The 14,793-nt window shown below is 35.2% G+C and overlaps 1 protein-coding gene across 1 annotated transcript in view; it reads left to right on the forward strand.

Moving 5' to 3' along the window:
• LOC123241368 (NXPE family member 2-like) overlaps positions 1-14,461 on the forward strand; it is a 47,026-nt gene extending 32,565 nt beyond the window's left edge. Inside the window, exons 3-6 of the mRNA XM_044669026.1 lie at positions 2,825-3,507; positions 4,171-4,226; positions 5,618-5,833; positions 13,926-14,461. Of these exons, the coding sequence (XP_044524961.1) occupies positions 2,825-3,507; positions 4,171-4,226; positions 5,618-5,833; positions 13,926-14,461 (1,491 nt within the window). The remainder of the gene's footprint in view (positions 1-2,824; positions 3,508-4,170; positions 4,227-5,617; positions 5,834-13,925) is intronic.
• The last annotated feature ends 332 nt before the right edge of the window (positions 14,462-14,793 follow it).

The following is a 14,793-nucleotide window of genomic DNA, read 5'->3' on the forward strand; positions in this document are numbered from 1 at the left end:
GGGACTTGGGAAAGGTTTCTTGTAGAAGATGGTACTTAAAGGAAGGCAGGGAAAGGTAGGGAGAGACAGTGTTCCAGATAAGGGAGACAATCAGAGAAAATGTCCAGAGCCAAGGATGGAGTATCTTGTTTCAGGAACAACTAGGAGTCTAGTGTCATTGGATTGAAGAATATATGGTAGAAGGTAAGGTATAAGAAGGCCAGAAAGGTAAGAAGGAGCTAGGTTGTAAAGGTCTTTAAATAGCAAAAGTAGGATTTGATATTTGTTCCTGGAGGCAATGGGAACCCACTGATATTTATCGAATAAAGGAATGAAATGATAAGACCTGTGTGTTAGGAAAATTACTTTGGCCAAATAGAAGTTGGAATGGAGAGAGGCTTGAGGTAGGCAGACACACATAATAATTGCCATGATCTAAAAGCTACCAGTGTCAATGATGGGAGTGTCTATGACAGTCAGGCCAGTTCTAGACATGGACCCATAACTTCCAATAGAGTACGTCTTGATGAGCAAAGTATATCTTACGTTCCTTTGCTCATACATTTCCTTGATGAATGAATAAAATAAAACATTTGTCAAATATTTGCTAAGGGTAAAGCACTGTGTTAAGTGCTGGGAAAAGAAAAAGAAAAGTAGGATCTGATCTCAAAGCACTTACATTCTAATAATGATGTCTATTGGGACCCTCTGCTCCAATTCTTCAAGGTTCTTTATTCATCATAAATTATAGCCTATTCACTCTCATCATGTGTGCAACAATATGAAATTACTAAATATTCCCCCAAATAATGGTTCTTACTATCTTTGGTGCATGATAAAGCCAAATCTTACAGTTCTTTTAGTTGCCTTTCCAAAGAGAATGAGTCATCCTTTCATTTTACTATAATTTCCTTACTTTTAGCACGTACCATCATTAGTCCCCGGTAATGTGGATGGTCCTTGCATTGAGCAGAGTTCCTAAGTCTTCAAAGATGTCTTTGCAATGTTGCTATTATATAAATTGTTCTCCTAGTCCTGCTTACTGTAAAGATCCTGGGGGAACCTGTAAATGATTATTATACAGCCTCGGGGAATCCTACAGATGGAGGTAGGAAATGATAAGAGGTATTGATGAAACCTCCTATATGGATACAAAGATAGCTTTACTTAGAGGCTGCTTCTGTGATCTAGCTGCTGCCTATAAACTCCATTGAAGCTGCTAATATGAATGTGCAGTTCACTTGTTCCCACCTATTGTCATTAACTAATGAGGGAGTGATTGTTTCCCTTAATTAATAAATCCAATTGAATAATGTCTTCAAGGATAATAAACCTTGATCTCTATCTCTGACTGTGATTTGTTGGATTCGCTCAGATCAATGATTATGAAGCTTTCCTTCACCAGTTGCCAGGTGGATCTCTAACTGACAACTTCCTGGAACTCTGAGAATAAACCAGGTCTGTGATGGTTTTCTTATAACAATTATTTAATAGTAACAGATAAGGTAAAGGAAAGAATTAGGGTGAATTGTAAAGCAGTTGGTATCTTGAAGCCTGCTTGGCCAGCTGCCTGGCCAGAAGCCAGTGGCTTGACCAGTGGTCTGACCCTAATAGCTTGAAGGTTTATCTCAATCCACGATGATTTGACTTTTGTAGTTGATCTTCTGGTTGGTATTTAGGTTGGTATGTTGGTGTTGATTTTATAGATGTTGGTAATAACTGAAGCTGGATGCTGTTATACACAGAATAGTCTATCATCAGTCTAGGCACCCAACCTTAGCTATGAGACAATCCTGAGATGACTCGACCTCCCACCAATATCTCCAGATTGAGACCTGGATGTTCTGAGCTTTTCTGCTTTCATAGCCACATCTCAACTGCCAGAAGTTTTCAGTTGGCCTTGTGCAAGAGCAAACCCTCTCTTGCATCTTTTGCATTACAAGTCCTGTAACAGTGCATGCTCCTGTAACAGCGCCTGAAAAAAAATTGACTTTATGGCTCCTGCAGAAAGAGCCATATCTGGCCCTCAAAAGAGCCAGATATGGCTCAAGAGCCATATGTTGCCGACTCCTGCTCTAGAAGAAGCAATCAATTTAACAATTCAACTTGTAGTCATTAAGCATCTTCTGTGTGCTATGAGGGAATAATAGCATACCACAAATTGAAGATAAAAAAATGTTAAATAAGAAACTCAGTAAAAATGATCAGTGAAAAATTAGGGACAGATTTCATGATCTTTATGTACTTTGTTCTAGCTGCAATTCAACAAATATTTATTAAATGCCAGCTACTTGATGGACACTAGCAGGTGACAGGAATACATAATAATAATACATAATAAAATGTTAGAAGTGAATAATTGTTTACAAAAAGCTCTAGGTATTCTCTTGAGGAGGCACAATGTAGACATAGTTAAATCTATAAAAAAAGTATACAAATGAATGAAAAGTGATTTCAAGAACAAACATTAATTAAAGTGTGATGTTATATGGAAGATCTAAGAAAGTCATGTCAGGGAAGAGGCATCTAAGGAGTTTTTTGAGGAAGTTAGGGATTCTAAAAGACTTAGGTAAAAAGGAAATCCATTACTGGTTGGGGAGGTGGGGTCAGTGGGTGGGAACCACCTGTGTAAGAATTGTCATAACCTTAATCTTTTTGTATATACTGATTGGCAAGAGCATTAGGACCTGGGGCAAAAGTGTTATCCAAAATGAGAGGCACATTAGGGAATTGGGCATATCAAATAAATTTGCATACAGTGTAAAATTAATAAAATGTATGGTACTAATATTAGAGTAGTTGTTTTTTTCAGCTTGAGCTTTTATTGATGCTTCCCATCTCCTAGCTTCCCTGGAACATTTCCAAGAAGCTACTCAACAGAGCCAGTTCACCCACAGAGACTGACCTGAGAATGAATGAAATCAATAAACAGCTAGACCAGATGATCCCACACAGACGATTCTCTGACATGAACACCATCACCAGTGCAGCCCACAGTGTGGTCACCATTCTTAATCCTCAGAAAACATATTGCATTGGAGATCAACTAGATATTCTCTTGGAAGTGAAAGATCATTTGGGCAACAGTAAGAAATATGGAGGGGATTTCTTAAGGGCCAGGACTTTTTCCCAGGAATTGAAAGCAGGTGCTAAAGGGAGAGTGACAGATTTCAACAATGGCACCTACCTCATCAGCTTCCCTTTATTCTGGGCAGGTAAAGCCTCTTTGTCTCTTCTGCTCATCCACCCCAGTGAAGGGGTATCTGCTCTCTGGAGAGCAAGGAGCAGAGGCTATGATAAGGTGATTTTTACAGGTCAGTTTGCCAATGGCACATCCCCAGTCTTCACTGAATGTGGTCTGGCTTTAGACACAAGTACTGAATTGTGCCAGTACCTGGACTTCCGAGATCAAGAAGCCTTCTACTGTGTGAAACCTCCACAAATTTCCTGTGATGCACTGATAAATATGAAGACCAGAAATAGTAGAGTTTCTTATCTTGATAATGAGGAAAAAATGCTTTTTCACAGGTAAATAGACCTTCAAATAAACCATGAGAAGCATATGGGAGGGTGTGGGGCCAAGTCAAGATCATCTTAAGAATTCTTTTCCTTGTTGGACATATTGCTTCGTAGTTAAATTTGCCACAAACTGATTTGTGAACTGCTAACTTCCTTGGAAATCAATCTCTATTATAAAAACCTATACTTTTCAAAAGTGACAACTGTCACGGTGTTCCTTTAGACAAGTCTTTTCTGAAATTTGTTAGCATCTTTAAGTTACTTGCTAACAATTCAAGTTTAAATCTAATTCTTAAATAAAAAAAACAACTTCAATTTATTTGTTTGTTTCATTAAAATACCCAGTTAACTCCTTTTCCTTCTCTGCCCTTCATTAGAGAAAGCATCATTTGACGAAAAGCTATATATATATATATATATATATATATATATATATATATATATATATATATATATAAAACTATGTCTTATTTTTTTAAATCAATTCCTTCAAACATCAAGAAAACATGAAGGAAAGAATAGTTCGTACATCAATAAAAATGTTCTTAAAGAGACTTATAGGTATATGCTGAGAAAAGAATACAATGAGTAGAAATACAAGACCAAATTAATACTTGTTGAACATTGAGGCTGTCATTTCAGCAGAATAATTTGTGTTCCTTTCTCTTTAAGGTATCCCATTGGAATGCAAATTATGGAAAACTTTAATCCCATCGAGGTCTTAAATTGTCACAATCAGTCAATGCTGTGTTGTGGTAGGTGTTGTACAGGTCTTGGTCCTTTTAAAGGCCATTCTTATTCTGTATTTGGTACACTGATCATCGAGGTTGTATTTGCACAAAAGTCAGAATGACCCAAAGTATCTGTACTAAGAAAGAATTACATGCAGAGATCCTAGAACTAAAGCTAGAGGGGATCAGAGGCCACCCAGTCTTTCTCTCCCCCTTTCATTTTACAAGTGAGGATAGTGAATTTCAAAAAGGTTTAAGCAAATTGTTTAAGGTCACACAAGTTGGAGTCAGGCAGCTAGGTGGCCAATGTGTGCTGTAATTGGAGTGAGGAACATTTGAATTCCAATTTGACTGTAGGTACTTATTAGTCTGATCCTGGGCAAGTCACTTAATCTCCATTTGCCTCAGTTTTCTCATCTATAAAAGGGAGGCCAAAATAACACCTACTTCCCAGAGTTGTTAGATCCAAGTGAGATATCTGTAAAAAGCTTTGCAAATCTTAAAATGCCATATAAAATATAGTTATTATTGTCAGCAGAGGTGGAATTTGAACCAGATCCTCTAATTCTTAAATAAGTGTGCTTTCCATTGCACTAATTTGCTTAGAAAAGCAATATTTTAAATCTAAATATAATCCAGATTTCATTCTGAGTTCATTACTTCTTCCTGTTATTATGACAGCTTAAGTTTTTAGAATTTTAGTTGGTCTATTTCAAACTACGGGATTTTTTTCTCATCATGCCATCATCTTGGTTCCAAAATTCCATATATCTTTACTATACTATTATAATAGACTTTACATATATGCATATACACACATATATATGTTAGTTTATTATTAATAAAAATTTATAAAATGTAATGTTTAGTTTTTGTATGTTAATTTTAATCTCTACATTACATTAACCTTCATTTTGCATATGTAGTTAACACAGTTGGTTTGAATACAATTCTACTGAGACCATGGTTAGGAATTCCTTCCTTAGGAAACCAGTAGTTAACTTTGGTTTGTTCTAGAGTTGCAGTTAGCACTTCTCCTGCAAGCCACCTGCTTAGTAGATGTGTAGTCTAGGTCACAAGGAGTATCAAGTGAAGTTTAGGAAAGATAGAACATATACATCTCTGATACTTAAACAATGAAAAATACACGCTCCTGTAGGTTATAGGTGTAATCTTAATAGGAAGGAATCTTGGGAAAGCCTAAATGTAGCTTGAAAGGCCATATTGCCAGTCTTTTTGGTTGGACTTTACATAAATATTCTAGAGACAGTACCTTGAACTCCATTTTTAAGTGTTGGGTCAATATAATTGAATATATTATATACTCATTACAGAGAAAAATAGTGTGCACTGATATAAACACTCACAGCAGGTATTTCTTTTATCAGGTGATAAAGTGATAAAAAAGAAATGCCAGATTGGAATGAAGTCACCTGTTCCAAGTGGTTATGCTTTGCAAGGAAAGTGGACTCCAACATTTTGTAAACTGGATCAGTTAAATACTGTAACTACAATCAATAATTGTTTTGAAAGAAAGCTTATTTACCTAATGGGAGATTCCACCATGCGTCAGTGGATACAATATTTCTCCATGCATATTAAAAGTATGTTTTTCTTTTATATTAATGTAATAGATTTGGGAAATATAGGCAGACAGGCAATGCCAGCCATTCATTCCCTTGGCCTTGTTAGTGTTAAAATCCAAGTTGAAATGCATTAAAAAAAAAATAACCTCTTACCTTCTGTCTTAGAGTCAATACTGTGTACTGGTCCCAAGGTAGAAGAGTGATGAGGGCTAGGCAATTGGGGTTAAGTGACTTGCCTAGGTTCATACAGCTGTGAAAAGTCTTAGGCCTAGAATTGAACTGAGGTCCTCTAGTCTCTAATCTTGGCTCTCTATCCACTGAACCACCTAGCTGCACTTTGAAATGCATATAATTTGAAGAAAATTAGATTCAATTGTTGCATGCTGGCAACCAGGAGAGTGGAATAATGGATTCTCTGTTCCCCTGATCCCTCCACTTACATAAAAAGAAAATAAATCACCTTCAAACAAAGAAAGCTGAAAGAATATGCCTCATTGGGGTAAGAGGAGGAAGTGGCCCAGACAACATAGCATATATAAGAACCCACAGAACTTGGAGCAGCCCAACACATTGTGACTGTGCCAGAGGCAACATAGCTGCAAAATGGGAACAAGCCCTGCCTGAATCTCTCTTCATAGGTAGAGAAGACAGAAAACCTACAAATGTCACATGGCAAACATAACCCTGGGGCTACAAAGGGAGAAAGGAAGAACTGGAACTGCAGTAACTTACTCACTCCTATGTGACAACAGAATGCCTGAAGTAATATAACATAGAATACAGGATCTGCCAAATCCAAACCACCTGGTAGAAGCAAGGAAACAGCAAAGCAGGGACCAGCCCAGCCCAGAAAACAATGGGAGAACTGGAAGCATAGGTTGTTGAATATAGTTGGACAAAATAACTGCAAACATTTCTAGAGCAATCCAGTAGAGCCATTTCCTTGATAAACAAACCATTAGAAACAAGGGCAGCAAGGCCTACCCCAAGTATCAGAGAAGAGTACTCTACAAACTTGGAGCAGTGCACCTTCTATCCTAGGAACAGAGAAAAACCTCAACAGATAAATAACATAATGGGGGAAAATAACAACAACTAGAAAAATCAGCAAAAGACAAAATTAAAAAAACAAATCTCCAAACCCCAACTGTAGAAAGTTTCTTTAGTGACAGGGAAGATAAAAATATAAACTCAGAAGAGGATAGCAGTGTGAAAAAGGAAACGTGTGAAGCCTCAAAGAAAATTGTAAAAGGATACCAGGCCATAAAAGAATTCCTAGGAGACCTTGAAAAGAAGTTAAAAAACCAAATAAGAAGAGAATTGACAGAAAAACTCAATATCTGCACTGAAATATCAATTCACTGAAGAAACCAGTTTCTTAAGAATTAGAATAGACCAAAAGGAAAGGGAAGCACAAAAATGTTTTGAAAAAACAACTCCCTACCTAAGGAATAGAATGAGCCAAATGGAATTGGAGGCAAACACACACACACACACAGACACAGACACACAGACACACACACACACACACACACAGACACACACACACAGACACAGACACACACACCGAAAAACAATTCTTTATAGAGTAGGATTGGACAAATGTAAAAGGAAACACAAAAACTCAAGGAAGAAAATAGCTTTATAAAAATTAGAATGGCCAAATAGAAGCTATTGAAACTATAAGACATCAGGAAATAATAAGGCAAAATTTAAAAAGTGAAAAAAATAGAAGAAAATCTTAAATATCTTACTGAGAAAATGAATAATATGAAAAATAGATTAAGGAGAGAGAAACTATGAATCATCAGAATATCTGAAAACCATGATAAAAAAAAGGGGGCACGATATTACAAAAAATCATCAGGGAAAACTTCTCTGATATCCTTGAATAAGAAGGAAAAATAGAAATTAAAAAAATTCATCTATTGCCTCCTAAAAGAGACTCCCAAAATAAAATACCCCAAGACTATTGTAGCCAAATCCTAGAACTCCCAGGTCAAGGAAAAAGTACAACAAGTTGCCAGAAGGAAACAATTCCAAAATTGAGGAACCACAATCAGAACTGCCTTGGACTTAGAAGTTTTTACATTAAAGGCCTGGAAGGCATGCAATATGATATTCTGAAAGGCAAGGAATTTAGGACTACAACCTAGAATTACATACCCAGCAAAACTGAGCATAATCCATCAGGGGGAAAAATTGATATTCAATGAAATAAAGGAATTTCAACTTTTCCTGACCAAAAATCCAGAGCTAAAAGAAAATTTGATGAGCAAATTCAACACTCAAGAGAAATATAAAAAGGCAAAGTGAAAACCAAAGGGCTTGGATAAGGTTGAATTAAATATTCATACTTAGGAAGGTGATAATTTAAATAATTAAGATATCTATGATACTTGAGAAAGGAAAGGTACTTAAAATAAAAGTTATGTAAAATACCTAAGATACTTAAGAACTGTATCACTATTAGAGCAATGAAAAGGAGTATTCATAAATAGAAGGAAGGAAGCTAAATAAGATGGACTTATACCCTCACAAAAAAGGGATAGGAAAGAGGACTAGATGGGAAAAGGAGAAAAGGAGAGATAGAAAAAAGGAGAGATAGAAGAATATAAATTACCTCTTATTAAAGGGTGTATAAGTAGCAAATACAATGGAAGAAAAGATGGGGAGTGTGGCTATGCTTGAACTTATTCTCATGAAAACTAGCTCAAAGTGGAAATGACATCCACACTGTCAGCTATAGAAATCTACCTTACTATATATCGTGAGATTCATATTGCAGAGAGGGATTCCAGCTGCAAAGGGGGGTTCAAGCCACAGCTCAGAATTCCATAGGGCCCCCTGAGAACTCTAAGAGGGGGGCAGTTAAAGGCAGTTGGGTCCTGGGTTTAGAGTAGGCAGGTCACTCTGCTTGCTGGGTCTTGGGTCCTGGGTTGCTCTTGAGGCTTGAATCTGATCAAAGCCATTTTAGTTCCTAGATGCCAACCTGCTTTACCTTGATTTGACATTCAATCTACATCACAGTTTACCTCTGTTTAGTTATTTAGATATAGAAGAAGAATATTTATAGGGATAGAGAGCAGATTAGCTATTCAAGTTACCTTTCCTCTTTGGAGGGAGGGGCTGCTTGGACATAACAATTTGAGGGCTTCCCAGACCTTATCAATCCTTATTTCTTCTCCTTTCCTTCCCTTTCCTACATATCATTAAACCTTTAATCAACTGGGAGCAGTGCCTGGTTACATTTAGGGAAATACTCACAACTTCCTCAAGCTGAGTTCCTCCTGCTTTGTAGCCCAGAAGTAAGACCTATCCTCTGTGCCTGTGAGCTTCAAAGACATCAAGCTTCTCCTATTTTCTCCTATTCAATCCTGTGGGGAAATAGTTTAGAGAAAGTTATTATCTTTAGGAGTTCAGCCTTTCCTAACCTACTGTCTGAGCCCAGAAGATATCAGATCAACCTCCATATTGTAATTGATTTTCTAACTGCTTAGTGGGAGTAGGGGAAGTGAAGGAGCACTCAGCCAGATTCTGTCCCTCCCTTCAGTCAAGCCTGTTCTTGGTGGGTGAGTGTGACCTCTCCATAGACCAAAGGATCAGAGAGATTTGATTCTACAGATCTCTGTCATCCTACAGCTTCCCAAATACAACAATATGGAAGTATGAAAGTAGGGAAAATAGGGGAGGGGTGGGTGGGAAAAAGGAGGGTGAATTGAGGGAGATGGTCATTGAAAACAAAACATCTGTGACCAGGGAAAGACTAAAAGGAGAAAGAGAACAAATGGGGGAAAATAAGACATAATTAGTAAGCATAACTGTGTATGTGAATGGGATGAACTCAGCAATAAAACAGAAAAGGATAGCAAAGTGAATTAAAAACAAGAATCCCACAATATGATGTCTATAAGAAACACATTTGAAATAGGGAGATAAAGAATAAAAGTAAGAGGCTAGAGCAGAATCTACTATGCCTAGCTAAAGAAAAAAACAGCAAAGGTAGCAATCATGATCTCAAATAAAACAAGAATAAAAATTTATCTAATCAAAAGTAACAAGGAAGGAAATCACATTATGATAAAAGACACCATAAACAATGAAACAATATCAATATTAGCATAACATTCAGGTTCCTAAAGGTAAAGCTGCATTAATTATAGGAGGAAATAGATGGTAAAACATTACTAGTTGGGGTCCTCAACCTTTCCCTTATAGAAGTAGGTATATCCAACCAAAAAATAAACAAGAAAGAGGTTAAGGAGGCAAATAGAACTTTATAAGATCTGAATATGATAGATCTCTGGAGAAAACTGAATGGGAATAGAAAGGAATATACCTTTTTTTTCTCAGCAGTACATGAAGCCACAAAAATTAATCAAATAATAAGTCACAAAAACCTCATATCCAAATGTAGAAAAGCAGAAATATTAAATGTATACCCTTTAAACCATAGTGCAATACAAATTATATATAACAGTACAGCAGAAAGACTAAAAATTAATTAAAAACAATCAGCAATTTCATTTAAAAAATGATAATAAGGAGACAACATATCAAAATTTATGGGATGTAGCCAAAGTGGTACTTAGGGGGAAATTCATATCTATAAACACACATCAATTAAAGAGAGAAAGATCACATCAATGAATTGGGCATGCAGGTAAAAATCAACAATAACAACTAGAAGAACAAATTAAAAATTGTCAATTATACACCAAATTGGTAATTCTGAAAATCAAGTGAGAAAATAATAAAACTGAAAGATAAAAAACCATTGATCTAATAAATAAGACAAGGAGTTGGTTTTATGAAAAAATAAATAAAGTAGATAAACCATGGGTACACTTGATTAAAAAAAGAAAGAAGAAACCAAATTACCAATATCGAAAATGAAAAAGGCAAAATCATAATTAATGAAGAAATTAAAAGAATCATTGAAATTTATTTTGTTCACTATATGCCAATAAATATCACAATCTAAATGAAATAGATGAATACTTAACAAAAATATAAACTACCCAGATTAACAAAAGAGGAAATAGAATACTAAACAACCTCATCACAGAAAAAGAAACTAAACAATCCATCAAGAAACTCTCTAAGAAAAAGGCTCCAAGGCCAGATGGATTTACAAGAAATTCTACTAAATATTCAAAGAACTAACTCCTGTACTACTTAAACTATTTAGAAAAATAGTGTAAGAGGGAATCCTTCCAAAGTCTTTTTATGATACAAATATGGTATTAATACCTAAACCAGGAAAAGCTAAAACAGAGAAAGAAAACTATAGACCAATCTCCCTAATAAACATTAATGCAAAAATTTAAATAAAATACTATCAAGCAGATTACAACATTATATCTCAAGAATCATTCCCCCCACCATCAGCTGGGTTTTATAGCAGGAATGCAGGGATGATTCAATCTTAGGAACACTATCAGCTTAATTGACCATATCAATAACAAAACTAAAACACTTAATTATTTCAATAGATGTAGAAAAAGCATTTCACAAAATACAACTCCCATTCCTTATAAAAACATAAGAATAAAAGGTCTCAACACTCCTTCGCAGACCAGAAAAGGTCCTTCAACAGCCACCTTTTTCACCAGAAGCTTTCAGCTGACTGAAGACCTTCTCCTTTTAAAGGGGTCACTTATGCATCACTTCCTATGCCTCCTTCCTAATTTGCATGTCCAATCACAATAGACACTTCTCATAGTACTGCCTAGAAGGCAATCATTTGATTCTGATTCGTCACCCACTCTAGCACACTTGGGTTACAGACCTCCCAGAATTAGAGATATTCTCACCTTTGGTGATTAAATCTAAAGATGGGCAGTGTAGACTTAATCTAATTATCACAGATAGTATAGAGAATCAATCAAAAAACTAAAAGAAATTATTAGCAACTTTAGCAAAGTTGTAGGAGACAAAGTAAACCCATAGAAATCATCAGCATATCTATTTACTACAAACAAAATCCAGCAGCAAGAGATAGAAAAGGAAATTCTATTCAGAATAATTCTAGACAATATAAAATACCAGGGCATATTTTACCAAGATAAATGCAGTAAAAATATAAACATTATTACAAAACACTTCACTTAAATAAAGTCAGACCCAAACAACTGGAAAAACATTAATTGCTCATGGATAGACTTAACCAATATAGTGAAAATGACAATCCTACCTAAATTAATTTACCTCTTCAGTGCCATACCAATCAAACTATCCAAAAATTATTTCACAGAACTAGAAAAAATAGTAACAGTTCATCTGGAAGAACAAAAGGACAAGAATATCAAGGGAATGTAGTAAAGTTTACCTGTTGGACTTAAGGATAAGGGAAGAATTTATGTCAAACAAGACATAAAAATCATTACAAAAAATGAAATACATAATTTTGATTACATTAAGTTAAAAAGAATTTGTACAAATAAAAGCAATGCACATAAGATTAAAAGGGAGACAACAAATTTGAAAAGCAATTTCATAGCAAGCGTCTTTTGACAAAAGCCTCATTTTTCATGTATATAGAAAATTGAGTTAAATTTATAAGAATACAAAGCATTTCCTAACGAAAAAATAGTCAGAGGATATGAACAGACAGTTCTTAGAGGAAGAAATTAAAATTATCCATAGTCATATGAAAAACAGTATTCCAAATTACTATTGATTTAGAGAATTGCAAATTAAAACAACGCTGAGGTACCACCTTACCATATTGGCTAATATGATGAAAAAGAAAATAAATGTTGGAGGGGATGTAGGAAAATTTGGCCACTAATACACTATTGGTGGAACCGTGAACTGATACAACCATTCCGGAGAGCAATGTGGATCCAGGCCACAAAACTATGCCAACTCTTTGACCCAGCAATACCACTACTGGGTTTGTATGCCAAAGAGATCAGAGTTAAGGGAAAAGGATCTATTTGTACCAAAATATTTTTAACAGCTCTATTTATATTGGCAAAGAATCGGAAACAATCACTTGGGAGATGGATGAACAAATTGTATATTGTTGTAATGGAATACTATTGCTCCATAAGAAATAATGAACCGGGTGAGTTCAGAAAAAACCAGTAAAGACATATGAATTGATGCAAAGTGAATTGAGCAGAACGAGAAGAATAGCATATAGAGTAACAGAAATATTACATGTGAATAACATGTGAAAGACTAAACCATTATCAGCCAAGCCAATCTCCAAGGGACTCAAGATGAAAGTACCATCCAGAACCAAAGAAGGAACTATTAGAATTTGAGTGCAGATCAAAACATGCCATCTTCTATTATATATCCTTCATGAGATTTCTATTGTATGTGTGATAAATCTTCTATTATGACATATGAAATATGGAAATATGTACATGAAAGTATGAGTATAACCTAAATCAGACTATTCACTGACTCAAAGAGACTAGAAGGGTAAGAAAGGAGAAAATATGAATTTTAAACTGTCAAAAAATGTTTCTACGTGTAACTTAAAAAGTTATATTTCTGCACTTTTTATTTTCTGTGAGTATTTACTTTTGAATTTAGGGCTATTAAAGTTTGAAAAGAGAGTTAGCTTAGGATATTGGATAGAGAGATGGCATATCAGTTAAACTCTCAGATCTCTGGGTAACTCTTTAAGAGTATAAGTTGCAGAGAATGTCCCGACTTGCAATAATGGGAGGTTTTGTTCATATCATATTTTCTTTATCAAGAAAACATATTTCTAGTAAAAAAATTTTAAAAATACTAATATATATTTGTGTGTATATATGTATATGTATATCTACTTAAAATACTTAGATAGTTTAGATAGATAGATAGATAGATAGATAATAGATAGATTTCCTCATGGTATAGAAAGGAGTTTGGAAAAGATTTTATCTTCTGCCTCTTGTAGCTTTAAAATTCTATGATCCTGTGATTTTTTTTCACTTCATGCCTGCTACTAAAATATTTAAACGTCTTTTTGGTTTTCATCTCTCTGTATAAATGACCTACTCTAATTAATAGAGGTTTTGAGGTGGGACGTATCAATTGAACATACACTGAATATTCTAAAGATCTTTTCCTTATCTCAAATATATGTTGATTCCTTTTCCATCAGCACTGAAACATCTTGATTATCATGAAAATGGAATGTTAAAAAAACATGTACTTGTGGATGTGAACAGAAATACTCATATTCAGTGGAAAAAACATGGACATCCTTATGTCACTATACATTCTTTCTCAGTGAAAGAGGATACATATGTTTCCCATCAGATCGACAGAATAGCCGGAGACAGAAACACAGTCATTGCCATTTCCCTGGGCCAGCATTTTAGACCCTTTCCCATTGAAGTCTTCATCCGAAGGACCCTTAATATCCGAAGGGCCATTGAAAGATTATTCCTGAGAAGCCCAGACACTAAAGTGATACTCAAGACTGAAAATACCAGGGAGTTGACGTTGGAAGCTGAGAGATTTAGTGACTTTCATGGCTACGTTCAGTACCTTGTCTTTAGGGATGTTTTCCAAGACCTCAATGTGGGTATCATTGATGCCTGGGACATGAGCATTGCCTATGACACTAACAGTCTCCACCCAACTGACACTGTCATTGAAAATCAGATTAACATGTTTTTAAACTTTATCTGTTAACAGAGAGATTTAGAAAAGTCATCAAGGAGCTCTCTTTGCAGATTTCCTCACTGATAAAGGAATACTCTTGCTGTATATGATCCATGGTCAGAGAGAATTAAATTTAAGGGAATCATCTGAGTGAAGATTTTGAGGAATACATGACACAGTATCTTTTTTTTTTCATTTGTTTATCCCTCCCATAAAAAAGAGGGGCTTGGTTAACAGCAATTTAAGTGAATAAAATTTGGAAAAATATTCCTGTAAAAATAAAGGTAAATGGAGTCATAATGGTAAGCTTGAAGCATTTGAAATATTATTATATTGAATGTGCTTTCTGATTTCTATTAAGG

This window comes from Gracilinanus agilis, chromosome 3 (genome assembly GCF_016433145.1).
Source record: "Gracilinanus agilis isolate LMUSP501 chromosome 3, AgileGrace, whole genome shotgun sequence".
Classification (NCBI taxonomy): domain Eukaryota; kingdom Metazoa; phylum Chordata; class Mammalia; order Didelphimorphia; family Didelphidae; genus Gracilinanus; species Gracilinanus agilis.